The following is a 17,580-nucleotide window of genomic DNA, read 5'->3' on the forward strand; positions in this document are numbered from 1 at the left end:
GGTATAAGCTCCTTCTTTCTCTCTGCTGCATAGAATTCTGTTCTGTAAATGTACCATAGTTTTTGGATCCACTCATTTGCTGATGGGCACTTAGGTTGCTTCCAGTACTTGACTATTGTAAATTGTGCTGCCATGAACATTGGGGTGCATAGATTCTTTTCGATTGGTGTTTCAGGGTTCTTAGGGTATACTCCCAGCAGTGGAATCGCTGGGTCTAAAGGCAGTTCCATTTTTAGTTTTCTGAGGAAATTCCATACTGATTTCCACAGTGGCCACACCAGTCTGCATTCCCACCAACAATGTACTAGGGTTCCCTTTTCTCCGCATCCTCTCCAACATTTCTTTGTTGATTTGTTTATGTTGGCCACTCTGACTGGTATGAGATGGTACCTCAGTGTGGTTTTAATTTGCATCTGTCTGATGGCTAGTGATTCTGTGCATCTTTTCGTATGTCTTGGAAATGAAAGAGGAGAGACTACAGCTGATACTACAGAAATACAATCTTTTTTATTTCTGTGGTATCAGCTGTAGTCTCTCCATTTTCATTACTAAGTGTGTTTATTTTGGTCCTCTCTCTCTCTTTTTTTTTTTTCTTGAGGAGCCTGCTTAAGGGCTTGTCGAATTTTGTTTATCTTTTCCATGAACCAGCTCCTGGTTTCATTCATCCTTAAAATTATGCTTTTAGTCTCTATGTCATTCAATTCTGATCTGATCTTGATTATTTCCATCTTTGTGATTGCTCTGGGTTGTCTTTGTTGTTGTTCCTCGATTTCTTGCAGGTATAGGATTAGGGTGTTTATTTGAAATGTTTCTATTCTTTTTAGATAGGCCTCTATTGCTATGAACTTCCCTCTCAGGACTGCCTTTGCTGTGTCCCATAGGTTTTGGGTTGTTGTGAGTTCATTTTCATTTGTTTCCAGAAACTTTTTGATATCTTCCCTTATCTCATTCTTCACCCATATATTGTTTAATAGCATGCTGTACAATTGCCATGATTTTTAGTGTTTTGGGGGTTTTTCCTTGAGATTTGTTTCTAGTTTCAATCCCTTCAGGTCAGAGAAATGCTTGATATGATTTCAATTTTCTTGAACTTATTGAGGCTTGTTTTGTGTCCTATCATGTGGTCTATCTTTGAAAATGTTCCATCTGCATTTGGAAAGAATGTGTATTTTGCCTCTTTGGGATGAAAGATCTATATATATCAGTTAAGTCCATTTCATCTAGGGTATTTTTCAGTGCCACAATATCTTTGTTGATATTTTGTTTGGAAGATCTGTCCATCTTTGACAGTGGGGTGTTAAAATCCCTTATGATAGTTGTGTTGCTGTCAATATCTTTCTTGAAGTCCTCCAAGATTTTCTTTATGTATTTGGGCGCTCCTATGTTGGGTGCATATATATTTACAATGTTTATGTCTTCTTGGTGGACTCTTCCTTTGAGTATTATGAAGTGACCTTCTGGGTCTCTCTTTATGTCCCTTCTTTGGATGTCTATTTTGTCTGATATGAGTATTGCTACCCCCTTTTTTTTTTCCCTGTCCATTTGCTTGGAATGTTTGTTTCCAGCCCTTCACTTTCAGTCTGTGTAGGTCTTTTGTCCTGAGATGGGTCTCTTGTAGGCAGCATATGTGTGGTCATACTTTCTTATCCATTCAGCTATTCTATGTCTTTTGGTTGGAGCACTTAATCCACTTACATTTAAGGTTATTATTGATAGGTACTTATTCACTGCCACTTTTTTTGTACCTGTGTTCCTCTCTCTCTCTCTCTTTCTTTTCCTTCCTTTACTGAAAGCAGTCCCTTTAGCATTTCTTGCAGAGCTGGTTTGGTGGAGGTGTATTCTTTTAGACTTCTTTTGTCTGGGAAGTTCTTTATTTGGCCTTCTATCTTGATTGAGAGTTGTGCTGGGTAAAGTAGTCTTGGTTGCAGGCCTCTGGTTCTCATTACTTGGAATATTTTTTGCCATTCTCTTCTGGCTTGGAGCATTTCCATTGAGAAGTCAGTTGCTAACTTTTTCAGGGCTCCCTTGTATGGTACTTCCTTGAAGGTCCTCTCTTTGTCTTGGAATTTTGCCATTTTAAGTATGATGTGTCTTGCAGTGGGCCTCTTTGGGCTCCTCTTGATTGGGACTCTCTGTGTCTTCTGGATTTGTGTGACTTTTTCTCTCATCAGATTAGGGAAATTTTCCGTCGTTACTTTTTCAAACAGGTTTTCTATCCCTTGCTCTTCTTCTTCTCCTTATGGTATCCCTGTAATACAGATATTATGACGTTTCATGTTGTCCTGCATTTCCCTTAATCCGCCTTCATACTTTCTGAGCCTCTTTTCCTTTTTCTTGCTCATTCTGGGTGTTTATTTCTACCTTGTCCTCCAGTTCGCTGATCCGATCCTCTGCTTCATCAAGCCTGCTTTTGATTCCTTCTACTGTGTTACTCAGTTCTGAAATTGTATTCTTCATTTCCTCTTGGCCCTTGTTGATAGTGTCTATTTCCTTTTTCATGTTGATATAGTTTGGAGTGACTGCATTGTAGTTTCCCTGTAGTTTCTGGTAGTTCTCTGTGAGCTCAGTGAGCTTCCTGATAACCATTGCTTTGAAGTCAGTATATGATAGTTGACTTGCCTCTATTTCATTTAGCATTGTTTCTGAGACTTCCTCCTTTCCTTTCATTTGGGGATTGTTTGTTTGTCTTCCCATTGTTTGTGAGACTCTCCCTGTCATCCTCTGCTTCTTAAGTTGCTCTGCTTTGACCCCCTGGATATATGGTGCAAAACTCTGTGGTAGAATACCTGTGAGATTCAGTGGTGCAGTTTCCTTGATCTCCCGAGTTTACTGATTTTGGTCTGTGGTTTATGTTAGCTCTCTTTATGTCTTTGTTTTTTGGTTTTTTCGGTCTTTCTTTGGTGGGTCCTACCCACTATCTGGGTAACTGAGGGTCAGTCTGCCCACCACCTCTTGTTTTCTCTTGTGCAGGTGTGGGCAGGTTGTGTTGGAGCTGGTTCTTCCATGTGTACAGGGTTTGAGGCTTTCTCTTGCTCTTGTTCAGTTGTTTGTTCAGAGTAATTTCTCCACTATTTAGTTGTGTTTCCAGATAGGTCCTGGGTTGAGTTAGTTTGACTTCAATTCCTTCACCTTCTGTTCTTAGCTGTTGGTGGTTACTTTGTTGGTGGGTTTCTTCTTGCACGAGGAATCCTGGTGTTCACTGCTTCTACCTACTCTTTTTTGTGATAGGTTGTAGGGGAAGGTGAAAAATTTTAGACAGCAGGAGTGTATATGGCATTTAATGTACCAGCCCTTAGAGTAAAGACAGGATATCCTTCATATAAGTATAGTTTTAACCGTGATAATTCACCCACCTAGTCACTTTTTAGAAAGGGTGGAAAGAAGATAATAGTCTTGTTGTAAGGGGGAAGGATTGTGAGTTGGGTCTAGAAAGCTGTGAGTTTGTGGGAGGTCAGATTATGTGTTCAAGCAAGAGTAAAGGGTAGAAAATAGATATAATGTGTGAGAGAATAGAGTTCACCACACCAGTAATAAAGTTCAGGGAACAGTGAAGTGGGCTGAATCTGGGAGGGGTTCTGTGTAGTATTTACAAATGTATGGAACAGCTATTGTTTACAATAGTAATGGAGCAACAATTGTATGACAGAATTTTTTTTAAATTTTTATTGTTATTCATTTACAGTTGTATGCCTTTTCTCCCCATCCCTCCACCCCACCCCAGGTGAACCCACCTCCCTCCCCCACCTCCACCCTCCCCCTTGGTTTTGTCCATGTGTGTATGACAGAATCTTAGTGATGTGGATAACTAGAACATGGAGCATAAGTCCTAGAGTAGTGTGCTAATGGAACCCAAGTGAAGTGAAAGACAGTTAATTAACAATACACTGTGAAAGAGAGAACAAGGGGAAACCAGTCAAACAATGCAAGTTAACCAGTGAGGTGAAGAAGACTAAACAGAAAGAAGAGATATATGAAAATACTAATAAAATGAGTGATGTGAGAATAATGAAAAAACAATAACACCAATATACAATAACTTGCAAGTTCTCTGGAGTAGCAAAGTGAAATTTGTTTCACTGTCTTAGCTGTTGGGATGCCCCCTCTTTGGGTCCAACTATGGTCTTTTCACAGTTCCAGGTTTTGTTGTCTCACTTGTGGGGGTTAAAAAAAAAAGACAGAAGGAAGAAGAGATATAAAGAGAGAGAAAGAAGGAGTAGAACAAGAAAGAAGGAAAGAGAGGAAGAAGGTGTTAAAAGAAAGAAAAAATAATAAAACAATAAAAATAGAGAGTTACTTTATTAAAGAAAGAAAGAAAGAAAGAGAGAGAGAAAGAAAGGAAGGAAGAAGGAAGGAAGGAAGGAAGAAAGAAAGCAAGAAAGAAAGGAAGGAAGGAAGGAAGAAAGAAAGAAAGAAAGAAAGAAAGAAAGAAAGAAAGAAAGAAAGAAAGAAAGAAAAAGAAAGAAAGAGAGAAGGAAAGAAAGAGAAAGAAAGAAAAAAAGAAAGAAAGGAAGGAAGGAAGGAAGAAAGGAAGGAAGGAAGGAAGGAAGGAAGAAAGAAAGAAAGAAAGAAAGAAAGAAAGAAAGAAAGAAAGAAGGAAGAAAGAAAGAAAGAGAAAGAAAGAAAGAAAGAAAGAAAGAGAAAGAGAAAGAAAGGAAGGAAGGAAGGAAGGAAGAAAGAAAGAAAGAAAGAAAGAGAAAGAAAGAAAGAAAGAAAAAAGAAAAGAAAAGAAAAGAAAAGAAAAAAGAAAAGAAAGAAAAGAAAAGAAAGAAAAGAAAAGAAAAGAAAAGAAAAGAAAAGAAAAGAAAAGAAAGAAAAGAAAGAAAGAATCCTGCTGGCTTCAAACTGGCCAAGCCAGTTTTGCTTGTCTTTTTGGCTGCCAACTCAGCCAACTCAGGGGGTCTAGCCCACCTCTTCTCCATTCCTGACCAACACTCAGGCAGCCTCTGGCCCAGCTCTCCTGCAGCCCTCGGACCCACAGGTTCAGGCACTCAACCTCCTCCTGGCAATGGGTGCACGTGTGGGGCCTTCTGTTGTGTGTACTCTCTCCAGTGCCTGTGGTCTCAGCTCCCCCTGAGGTGTGCACTCTCCCCAGTGCTTCAGGTTTGGGCTCAATGCCCTCCAACACCCCTGCGGGAGTGCTGGGCAGCAGGGTGGAGAGGATACTGGAGCTGCTGCTGCAGGAGAATTCCCCAAAGTGTCCCCAAGGGTCTTTTTCTTTTTGAGAAAATCCTCCTGCTCAATCCTGCTGCTCCATACAATGAAGGGCCTGTCCTCTCACACAGCCCACCTCTCCAGCTAGACTGAGGACTGTCCGGGTCAGGGCCTCACATGGCCCAACTCTCAACTCTCCCCAGCTGGCCTCCACAGTCTCTATGAGTTTACCATTTAGTCCTTATTCTCCTCCCTGGGACTTAAAGCAACCAGGCCTCTCTTGGTGCTGCTCAAGCTTTGTCTGTCAGGGGAGGGAGCTGTTAACCTGACTCTCTCCCAGGAGTCCTGTGGCAGGCCCAGTGGGCTGGGGCCTGGGGCTGCAGTCACCCTGGTCCCCGTGTTGGTCCCAGGGACATTTTGGCCTGAAGCAATCCCCTTACTGTCTGTTTTTTCAGTGTCCTCTATACTTTTTGGTCTCCTATCTTCATAAACGCTTGGGTACTGTTGGCTGTTCGCTTTGTTCCTCATTAGATCAGCTAAGTGTTTCAACCATGTGTAGGGGAGGTGGCCTCCACTCCCACCTATCTCACCACCATCTTGAGAAATATATAAGATTTTCATGGTTATGTTCCTGAGGTGGGTCTGTAAGTTTCCTTTTTGTACTGTTACCATTCAGTTTTGTTGTCAAGGTTCATGTGTGAGGCACTACTCATTGCCTTCCCAGCAGCCACTCAGGTTGTATAATATGTTTTAAAATGTGCAATAATAGAAGCATGGTTAGTAAGAAGAAAATGAAATAAACTACTTACATTATTAGACAAAGGGATTGATGGAGGATAGGAATCAGGTAACTTCTTAGACATTAACTTTCACCTGGTGAGACTGCCATTGATTTGTTTATCATTTATTTAATGATTGGTATAACAGGTTCAGGTCAATCTCACACTTTTCTAGGAAAATTCTTTTCATTTCACCCATAGGACATATAAAATGCATTGTTACAGAGTTTGCATAGCTTCTTTATATATTTTCCTGAAGGTCAGGAGTGATAAACTCTAGTGAGGAAATATGAAAAATATATTTTTTATTTAAATTGATTTTATTGAAATTTTTGTGCCAGGTACTGTGTTGTGTTCTGGAATAATAAATAATAACTAGATAATAAATAATAACTAGATAATAAATAATAAATAGATAAATAGATAATAAATAAATAGAAAATAAACACATAATAAAACATAGTTTCTGCCCTTAAAAAATTTACAATCTAATAAGAATGGGAAGATATGTGGATATGGATTTGTGAAAAGCTAACTATAATACAAGAAAAGATTCAGCTGGGGTGGGGTGGAGGGATGGGGAGAAAAGGCATACAACTGTAATTGAATAACAATAAAAATTTTTTAAAAAATTTAAAAATATACAAGAAAAGAGGAAGGCCATGTTAAATAGAAGTACAAGTAATATGCTATGGAAGAAGCAATTAATTCCACCTAAAGAAAGACTTCATTAATGTCCTGGTGTTTAGGATTTTAAAATGGCTTCTTCAAAAATTTCATGTCTGCTTTCCAGTCATTTTTTTTTTTAATTTTTTGCTTTCCAGATTCTTAACTGTTCACTGACAGGAGGCTCACTGTCTGAACTCATCTGGGAATAACTCACTATATCACAGACCAATTTTAGGGACCTCTTAGAACTTTCTTCAGGGCTTCCTTCATTTCTTTATTCCGAAGGCTGTAGATTATGGGGTTGAAAAAAGGGGTCAAAACTGAGTAGAACAAAGTTGTGAACTTCTGCATACTCTCTGCTTGTCCTGTCCCTGGACTCACATATGTCATCATGACAGAACCATAGAATAAAAACACAACAGCCAGGTGTGAGGAGCAGGTGGAGAAAGCCTTCTTCCGGCCAGCAACTGAGGGCACCTGCATTACGGTCCTCAGCACCAGGGTATAGGAGCCAATAATGTAGAAAAAGGTGGCAAAGATGAGGAGGGAGCTCATGGTGCCACACATGAGAACAGTCCCTGGAACTGGGATACAGGCTGAAGCCAGATCCAACAGAGGACCCAGGTCACACAGAAAGTCATCAATCACATTCGGGCCACAAAATGGTAGCTGGGTAATGAGTATCACTGGGATCAGAAACCAGAGGAAACCATACACCCAGCAAAAGATGACCAGGCTCCTGCAGAACTTAATAGTCATGACAGTGGGGTAGTGCAGGGGGCGGCAGATGGCCAGGAACCTATCATAGGCCATGATGGAGAGAAATAAGCATTCAGTTGTGCCCAGTGAGAAGAAGAAGTACAACTGGAGGAGACACCGAGCAAAGGAGATGGTTTTGGTCTGGGAGAGGAAGTTGGCCAGCATGTTGGGCACATCAGAATTGACATAGCAGATCTCTAGGAAGGAGAAGTTAGCCAGCAGAATGTACATTGGGGTGTGGAGCCGGTGGTCCCAGTGCACTGCGCACACGATAGCCATATTCCCAAGGAGGGTCAGGATGTAAGTCACAAAGAATATGGAAAAGAGAAAGATCTGTATTTCCCAGTGGCAAGGGAATCCCAAGAGGATGAATTCACTCACAGTGTGAGAAATATTACTGGCCTCTGAGGTCATTTTCTTCCATCCTGTAAGGATTGCAGTAGAAATTACATATACAAAGGGAATTGTGCCTCCTGATTCCTCCCCAGGAGAGTGAGCACATGCTCCTGATCATAGGGGAAGGGGTCTAGACTAGTGGTCTCTATTTTTGATTGCCCCAACAATATAGTTGTGAGTATACTTTTTTAATATGTGACTATTTACTTTTAAACTATATACAAACCACTGTCAACCAATATAGTAAATATTGGTAAAGATTTTGAAAGAAAGCGTTCTTAGAATTAAAATAAAAATAGGAATTCAGACATTTCCTTTCTGCATCCTTCATTGGGTTGCCTGGTACTACCAACTTTGCAGAACATTGGTGTAGACAATACAAATATGTGGCTGGATCAAGCTAAATTGAGATGTAAACTTTGACATGGGCAGTTCAATTCCAAAACAATTAGAATTGATATACACTGAACAAAACAGTAGTATCAACTAAGTGACATAAAGGAGGGAACATGAGGCTTGGTAGCCAGATAGGAAAATAACTACAGAGTGACTTTAAGCAAGTTTCAATTTGCCTCCATTAAGGGACCATTTATAGGCCATTATTAGTGTCTGTCCTCTCTCTGTAGGATGGTGTAATACATGGGCTCCAGACTTTGACATGCTCAGAATCATATGGAGTAACCTTTGAAAGGTATAGAGTTTTGCACTCCAGCTTTGGTTTGGGATCCACTGGTGTAGCTGAGCATGGACATTTATATTATAGACGTTGGCTCTGCCACTTCTTAAGGAGTATTTCCTCAGGGAAGGACTTAAGCTCATTACATTCTCTCTAAAATATGAATAATAATATGCCCATAACAAGGATGACATGAGAATTGCATAAAATTATATATGTGACAGCAGTTTACAAATTATACAATGCTACAAAAATGTAAATTATTACAAATTGTTCAGGGATTATTGTATTATTATGGTGTTAGATTATTTACTATCCCTCATTAATCTTTATAAATTGGACTAATTTCAAAATACCAAAGAATGTTTTCACTTGTAGAATTTTAGCCATGTGACAGGCTAAGTACATGTATGTATGTATGTACATGTGTGTGTATGAATAGGAGAGTGCTCCTCAGTCTTCTCAGACCACAGCAGATACAACTTCCTAATAAACTTCCTTTTAAGACTATTTTTTTTGTTCATCAAACACACCAAAGTGCTCATTTTCTCCTTTATAGACGGTCTTCCTTGTGGGGTACAATACAATTTTAAATGATCATTATTCACAGTGGCCAAGACATGGAAACAGCCAAAGTGTCCCTTGATAGATGATTTGGTGCATTTATACAATGGAATACTACTCAGCAGTATTTTCATGAGAAAAGATGAAATACTGCCATTTGTGACCATATGGATGGATGTTGAAAGTATCATTCTAAGTGAAATAAGTCAGACAGAAAAAGTTAAGAACCATATGATTTCACTTATATGTAGAATATAAAACTGAAAGCAACAAATAAACAAATAAGAAAAACAAACAAAACTCAGACACAGACAACTGCATGGTGCTTACCAGAGGGAAGTGGGGTGGGAGGTGGGGGAAGAAAGGGTAAAGGGAGTCAAATATATGGTTAGGGGAGATGATTTGACTTTGGGTGGTGGGCACACAATGCAGCATACAGATTTTGTATCATAGAAATGTACACTTGGAACCTATGTAATCATATGACCCAATGTTGCCCCAACAAATTTAATAAAAAATGAATGATAGGATCATTTCCCTGATGGCTACTCTGTAGTTTATGCTAAGGCCACCTAGTGGAATCTGCCAAGCTCCTGAGTGATCCCTTCCCCTACTTGTCACTCCCCGCCCCATTCCAACACACCTGGCTCACCTGTGGGATTTCCTGGGAAATGAGGATCAGACTGTACTCAAATGACCATAACAGAGGAGCACCAAGAAATACAGTTTCAACTCAGGCAGCATTATGAAAATCAGGTTTTTGGTGCAACCGTTTTTCTTTCTGGTATTCTTTGATTTTGTGGTTTATTCAGCCCTGAAGAAAGCCTGACTATTCTTTTGAACACAGGGAAATAGAGAGAAGTGTTTCTGAATTTTAGTCTTTGACCTAAAGCCAAAGTTTAAGCCAGCAGTTTGTAATATGGGTCTATCATCTGTTTCAACTATTTTCCCCCTACTTTCCCATTTTAGAAGTTCAGAACTCACATTCTCTGTTCACATTTTCCTAACAAAACCAGTTCTCAGGGGAAAAATAAATCCAATAAACACATGCATAAGCTTAAATGAAAAAATTGTGAAGATTCTCAGCAGTTTTCATTTCCCATGTTGTGTGCACAAGGGCACAGAACTAGATAGCACACACACCGAATTTACTGGAGCAGCATTTACCAGGGGACATTTGCAGACCTGGAACAATCATAGGTGCTCATTATAACTTACAATGGTGCACAGAGATCTAGGGTATTCCATTCCAAGAGGGTACCTCAGCCCTTGAACTGTGAGTTTTCTTTTAACTGTGTAGTTAGGGAAGTGTTAACCCTTCTCTTAACACAAGTAGGACTGCGATATAATGTCAAAATGAAGAACACTTGGCTTTAGTTATATTTCCAGGCTCAGAGTTTGTGACTGGGGAAAGGGGCACCAGCCACAAAAGGGGCTCCTCTCCTGGCCCCATCTGATGCCTGTGTCATTGAATTTTTAAAGTGAGGGAAGGTAATGCCTGAATTTCACCAAGAGTCTCAGTTTATAAAGATCTTAAGAATTTCAAATATTAGCTTTCTTTTCTATTTTTATTGCCTGTGACTTTGATAAAATTTCTTGTGTTTCATCTATATCTTTGATTAAAATATTATGTACAACATGAGAAAATGCTATTTCAGATCACTTAAAACTTTTTCTAGGTTTACATCTATTATAATCAACATTTGTAGAAAGACAGCTAAGCTAAAAATAGAATAATGATACAAAGGAGATGAAAATGATCTGGTATCTTCAGAAAACAGTCTAGCAAAAACTGTTAAACAGATGGTTTAGGAAACATTTTTAGAAACAACTTTTGGACTTTAAATTGATATCCTTGTTCAATTTAAGTTTTTAAAAAATGTTCTCTCATTCTCCAGAATTCTTTAAAGATACCATTAGTAGTTTTGAAATCATGTATGTGGATTCCCTTGGCACCCTGGGATATAATTTACCTATGTCTAAAAATTTAAGCTTAATTTAAAATAATTGAGTGCTCTTTACTTTATTTTGATGTCAATCCCCCTTTTCTTTTTCTTCATGTAAAATTAATAATATACATTGTTTAACCCAATTTATCCAAAATAATGTCATTTCTTTTTAAAAAATTTTTGTTATTCAATTACAGTTGTCTGCATTTTCTCCCCATCCCTCCACCCCACCCCAGCTGAACCCACCTCCCTCCCCCACCTCCACCCTCCCCCTTGATTTTGTCCATGTGTCCTTTATAGTAAAACCCCTCTCCCCACTGTTCCCTTCCCACTCCCCTCTGGCTATTGCTAGATTGTTCTTAACTTCAATGTCTCTGGTTCTATTTTGTTTGCTTTTTTCTTTTGTTGATTATGTTCCAGTTAAAGGTGAGATCATATGGTATTTGTCCCTCACCGCCTGGCTTATTTCACTTAGCGTAATGCTCTCCAGTTCCATCCATGCTGTTGCAAAGGGTATAAGCTCCTTCTTTCTCTCTGCTGCGTAGAATTCTGTTCTGTAAATGTACCATAGTTTTTGGATCCACTTATTTGCTGATGGGCACTTAGGTTGCTTCCAGCACTTGGCTATTGTAAATTGTGCTGCTATGAACATTTCAACATGAAATGAATTTTAAAAGTTACTAATGTGTTATTTTATATTTTTAAGTACTGGATCTACAATATCTGGTATGTGTTTTATACTTACTGCACATTTCAGTTAAGATTACCCACATTTCAAGTGCATCTCCTTTTGGAAAGATGTCCCTTTGGAGCTGTCCATACTCTATTTTAAATGGATGGGCCATATCTCTTTCTCTCTCCAGATGACAGGAGATGGCCCAGTCTTTTCCTTTCAGCTCATAAACTGTGCAAATTAGGAGATTCTCTTACCACAATACTCTCAGCAGGTGTTGGAAAGACCTTCCTGTGTAGGTATGAATCCAGTGAAAAGCCCATTAAATTCCTTAGAGAAACTCATTTGTTCTTTATAATCATTCTATTTCATTTGTCTGTTTGACTCTTTCTTTCTCTCTCTACATTTATTTTTTTTCCTTAAAGTTACTTCTAAGATGACACTGTGAGTTGGAGATTCTTAACCTGGAAAATTTAAGAACTGGTTCCAATGCTACCCATTTCATATAGTTTCAGTACTTGTATAATTAAAGAACAATATTTCATAGCATTTCCAGTAAAATATTTTTAAATAACAGCACTAACTTTTTGATCATTGTCCATCATGAACTTTAGTTTATTTTCTTTGATTTATTTTTTTATTTTAGAGTGTGGGAAGGGAGGAAGAAAGAGAGGGACAGAGACATTGATGTGAGAAAGAAATATCGATTGGTTGCCTTCTCTAAGCACCCTGACAGGGGACTGAACCTGCAACCCCAAAATGTGCCCTGAACCAGAAATTGAACTGGTGACTTTTCAGTTCTTGTGACAATGCCCAATCAACTGAGCCACAGTGGCCAGGGCTAGTTCATTTTCTATTAACTATCACTTGACTACCATTTATTGAACACTTATGTGGTAAGTACAATCTTTTCAAGCTCATCTTCTAAACTCCATTTGGCTTTATAGCTGATCACTGGCCTAAATCATTTCAAAAACTCAGTGTAGGTTTATGGAGTGCCTATGGTATTTGTGTATACTTTTCAGTGCAAGGGATGCTTTAGAATGTATACTTATATTACTGATGGTGAAATGTTGTAACAACCCGGCAATTCCACTGCTAGGGTTATAACCTAAGAACCCGAAAACACCAATCCAAAAGAACCTATGCAGCACAATTTACAATAGCCAAGTGGTGGAAGGAACCTAAGTGCCCATCAGTAAATGAATGGATGAAAATACTATGGTACATTTATGTACTGGAATTCTATGCAGCAGAAAGAAAGAAGGAACTCCTACACTTTGCAACAGCATGGATGGAACTGGAGAGCATTATGCTAAGTGAAATAAGCCAGGTGGTGAAAGATAAATACCATATGATCTCACCTATAAGTGGAACCTACTCAACAAAACAAACAAGCAAGCAAAATATAACCAAAGACATTGAAATTAAGAACAAACTGACACTAACCAGAGGGGAGGTGGGAGGGGATAATGGGGGAAAAGGGTGAAGGGTTTACAAGAACAACTATAAAGAACACATGGACAAAAACAAGGGGGCTTGGAAGCAGGGGAGGGAGGTGGGGATGACTAGGGTGGTGGGGAGGGGTGGGGGGAAAAGGCAGAAAACTGTACTTTAATAACAATAAAATTCAAAAGTATTTAATAAAAAATAAAATATATCATTGTAATTAAAAAAAGAAATATTCTTCTCAGTAAAATTAAGGGGTATTTTAAGAAGTGAATATGAAATTTCAATGTAAATTGTGGGAGTTAAGTCTATAACCTCCACATTTATAGATGAAGGTTGTTAGTTTAAATATGAAAAGTATAATTTTTTTGTTTGCTTTTCAAATTAGCATACATGAATAGTCACAATACCAGTGTCAGTGAAGGCGCAATGGAATGATATTCAGAACTGCTGGGGGGGGGGATATATACTTGCAAAAAATTATTTTTTCTGGCAGATATTTTGGAAGTACCTGGAGCTTTAAAACATTTATGCCCATTAAATAATGATCAGAAGTGTAGAAAAATTTAATAATAAGCAAGTTCATCAAAGCAGTATGTAAGAATTTCTGGAATCATGGTAAAATAGAAGTTCTGACTCAAAAGGAATGAATGGGGCTTGGGATTCTACATTTCTAATAAATAATAGGTAGTACTGATTCTTTAGGTAGTAAAGCTTTATAAAGTTCTTTATACTTAATAGAGTTCTTTGTGTAGCAAGGGCTCATGTAGTTCATTATATACATTTCTGTAGAAAAAGTAAATAATACATGGAAATAAAAATTTCCTAGAAAGAAAGAAAATTAATAGTGGTAAATTTTTCAAGGTCAAATGATAGGTTATATAATTTTTCTTCATTCAAGTCTATACTTCCCAAAATTTTATGAGTAACATATTACTTTTATAATTTGGAAAAGTAATCATTATAAAATATTGGTTTTGCAGATACTTACTTTTCTGGATCAGATTCTACCCTTCCTAAGCATTTTCTGTAAACTTTGCTATTTCTAGAATGTTCCAAGGTGCTAAGAAGCCCACTATTTCTATCATGTTTGACTTACCATGCAGGCATCACCTCCCCTTCACTTGCTACTTGAATTTCAAGCCAATGAAGTCAGCCTCCGTGCCTGGGTTGAGGAAAAAGAAAAAATTTCCAACAGGGCATCCTGAAGGCTGCATTTTAATTTTGGGTGACCAATACCATTTCATAAACCAAGGACAGGGATTAGGAGGTAAGTTTAAAAGTTAGAGTGCAATGTTATGGGAAATAATAGCCATTTCCTTCAAGAGGATTTGTGTTGCTACTTTTTTCCCATTGGATGGAGTTACATCTCATCCTCAGTTTACTTTTCTTCCCTAGAAGAAACAAAAAGGAACATGATATTAGTTTCCAATTGGGGTTTTACTTTTCTTCAGTAAATTTTATTTTAAAGAGAACTCTGTAGTTCAGAATAAAGGTCAAAAAAGCCATGGCAATAGTATAAAAGATGAAATGAAAACAATATAAAAATTATTTTTTTACCTTTTCATTTGACAAAATTTGGAAGTAATGGTTTCTTTTTTAACTAGAAAAGTAGGGAAAAATACTTTCCCACACTTATATTTCTGCACTCAAAATATAATACATATTTTTCACCATCCCACATTCATGAGATATGAGCAGCTGCCCTTTGTTGAAGGAGTTGATTCAGGCACCAATTAGGAAGAGGAAGCAGTGTCTGCAGATAGTCCTTCCCTGCTCTTCAGTTTGCTGGATCTCAGAGCTCTCTCCCTAGTGGTTTTACTTCCAGTGCATTTGGGGAAAAAATTTTTTTTGAAGTTATGTAACATGTGTCCTGCCCCCCCCAACCCCCAGCAGTGATAAGAATGAAAACTTGGATTCTCCATTTGTCCCCAGTGAAACTATTGCTGTACTGCAGCCAGCTTCCCTAAAGGGACTCTACTGAGATTCCCTCAGCTGGATGGACATTACCCCAGGGACCCATCTTTGGATGACTTTATTTCAAACATCTGACAACCCTTTGCTCACATTGGACCAAGGATTCTACTCCACCTATCTACACTGTCCATTTAGCATGCAGTTCTGAGCCTCTTTATCTGATTAAAGAGACAGCTATTTTGTTTTCTCATTTTTGAGTTTATTACATGCCCATAGCTGCCCTTTTACTTGGCCATACAAATATTAGCAGTTAACACTTATTGAAAGCTTGTTACATGGCAGGTACTAAGATAAGTAACTTTTATGAATAAGTTGATTTAACTCCCATAACAATTCAATATTTTAGCTATTACTATTACTTTTATTTTATAGGTAAAGTTATTGAAGCTTAAATAAATTAGTTTGTCCAAGGTGTCACATCTTATAAAAGATCTGAAGTATATTTGAACTAACTTGTCTCTGAGAGCAGAGCCCGAGTTCTTAAATAGTAAACTATTTATCCTGAATCTTCACTTGGTGGGGAAGAAAAACAATACTTACAGATAACTCACCTCATGCCAGCTGTGTGGGAAATTCTTACATATAAATCATTTTATCTAATTCTTGCAACACCCTGTGTACCAGGCATCACTGTTGTAACTTTTTAAATATACTCATTATCAAAATGATATGTGTTTAAGTAAAATTTGGATGTTTCAAAAGAGTTAAGGAAGCTAAAAATTAGTGATGATTTTATCAAGCAGATAGAAATTCAGGTAAAAAGTTGGCATATGTCCTGTGGTCTTTTTTGTTCTAACATTTTTTTTTTTTTAAAATTTTTATTGTTATTCAATTACAGTTGTATGCCTTTTCTCCCCATCCCTCCACCCCACCCCACCCCAGCCAAACCCCCCTAACAATTTTTCTTTAACATATGAGGTCAGACAGCATTGACACTTTAGTCTCCTGCTCATATAAACATTTTTTTATGATTAAAATTCTTCTAAACTTTTAATTAATTAGTTAATTGACTTATTTATTGTTCAAGTAGTTGGCTCCATTTTTTCCCCACCACTCCCCCCATCCCCACCTCCCATCCTGAAACCTACCCCCTTTGGCTTTGTCCATGTGTCCTTTATACATGTTACTTGACAACCTCTCCCCTTCTTTCCCACGTTATCCCCCTCCCCTCTGGTTGCTGTCAGTTTGTTCTTTATTTCAATGTCTCTGGTTATATCTTGTTTGCTTGTTTGTTTTGCTAATTAGGTTCCACTTATAGGTGACATCTTTCTTCCAAATATTTTTAAAGCTGCAGAATAATGTTATTTGCACAACGTTCTCCTAGTGTGTATTGAGGCTATTTAAACTTTTCTGATCTTAAAATAATAAAATAAAAAATATCTGGGTTCAAATATTTGTTTAATTTTAGAGTGTCTCCCTAGAACAGACTGATTGAATGAAAATTATAATGTCAAATTATATATATGTATGCTTAAATTTTCTTATACATTACCACATTACTTTCCAAAATATATTCTCGAAAGATCTGTTGATGAATTTGCCATCTTATAGTGTCCTTTTCAACATAAGGATGGTATTTTAAAAATTTACCTCTATATTGATAGAAGAAACCCATTCAGGAATAGAGGGTTCATGGGCACAGACAATGAGGGGGGCATTGACTGTGGGAGTGAGGGGGGTAAGTTAGGGGAGAGCAATGGGGAAAAAGGTAGGACAACTGTAGCTGAACAACAATAAAAAAAGAAAACCATTTATATCTCATTTTTATAGTTGCATTTCCTTGTTTCTAATTATATCATTTGTTCATATATAGTTGACATGCTGTATAAGTTTAAGGTGTACAGCATAATGATTTGACTTATATATATCATAAAATTATTGGCACAATAAGTTTAGTAAAAATGCTTCATTTCATGTAGATACAAAAGAAAAAAGAAAAAAATTGTGCTGTGACGTGAACTCTTAAGATTTATTCTCTTAATAACTTTTATATATACCATGCAGCAGAGTTAACTATAGTTATCATGTGGTGCATAACAACCCTAGTACTTATTTATTTTATAACTAGAAGTTTGTACGTTTTGATCACCTTCATCCAATTTCCTCTCCCCCTATGGTAACCACAAATCTGATCTTTTTTTTTTAATCATTACATTATATTCTTTTTTTACTTTATTTTTATTGTTTATACTATTATTGATGTCCCTGTACCCCCGCTGCTTCCCCTGCCCCATGCCCCCCTTCCCTCTGACTATCTCCATACTGTTGTCTGTGTCCATGGGTCATGCATATATGTTTTTTGGCTAACCACTTCATGTTCTTTCAACCAGTTCCCCCCTCACCCCTTCCTTCTTCAGCTGTCAGCCGATTCCATGTGTCTATGCCACTGCTTCTATTTTATTCATCAGTTTATTTTGTTCATTAGATTCCACATATAAGTGAGACCATGCGGTACTTTTCTTTCACTGACTGGCTTATTTCACTTAGCATAATAATCCCCAGTGAGATCATATAGTCTTGGCCTTTGACTTATTTCAC

The 17,580-nt window shown here is 37.8% G+C and overlaps 1 protein-coding gene across 3 annotated transcripts; it reads right to left on the reverse strand.

Annotated features, from left to right (window-relative positions):
• Positions 1-6,111: 6,111 nt before the first annotated feature.
• Positions 6,112-14,828, reverse strand: LOC112311098 (olfactory receptor 11H6). 3 transcript variants are annotated; one of them, XM_045201760.2, is made up of 3 exons: positions 14,626-14,828; positions 14,165-14,230; positions 6,112-7,783 (listed from the first exon to the last, which is right to left on the reverse strand). In XM_045201760.2, exon 3 carries the CDS (start codon positions 7,770-7,772, stop codon positions 6,831-6,833), a length of 942 nt encoding a protein of 313 aa, XP_045057695.1. In that variant the 5' UTR covers positions 7,773-7,783; positions 14,165-14,230; positions 14,626-14,828; the 3' UTR covers positions 6,112-6,830. The 3 variants fall into 3 exon arrangements, with proteins under 3 accessions (XP_045057695.1, XP_045057694.1, XP_024423097.1); XM_045201759.2 differs by having other exon boundaries at positions 14,165-14,459; XM_024567329.3 differs by lacking the exons at positions 14,165-14,230; positions 14,626-14,828 and adding an exon at positions 9,647-9,885.
• Between the last annotated feature and the right edge of the window lie 2,752 nt (positions 14,829-17,580).

Source organism: Desmodus rotundus, chromosome 7 (genome assembly GCF_022682495.2).
Source record: "Desmodus rotundus isolate HL8 chromosome 7, HLdesRot8A.1, whole genome shotgun sequence".
NCBI classification, from domain to species: Eukaryota; Metazoa; Chordata; class Mammalia; order Chiroptera; family Phyllostomidae; genus Desmodus; species Desmodus rotundus.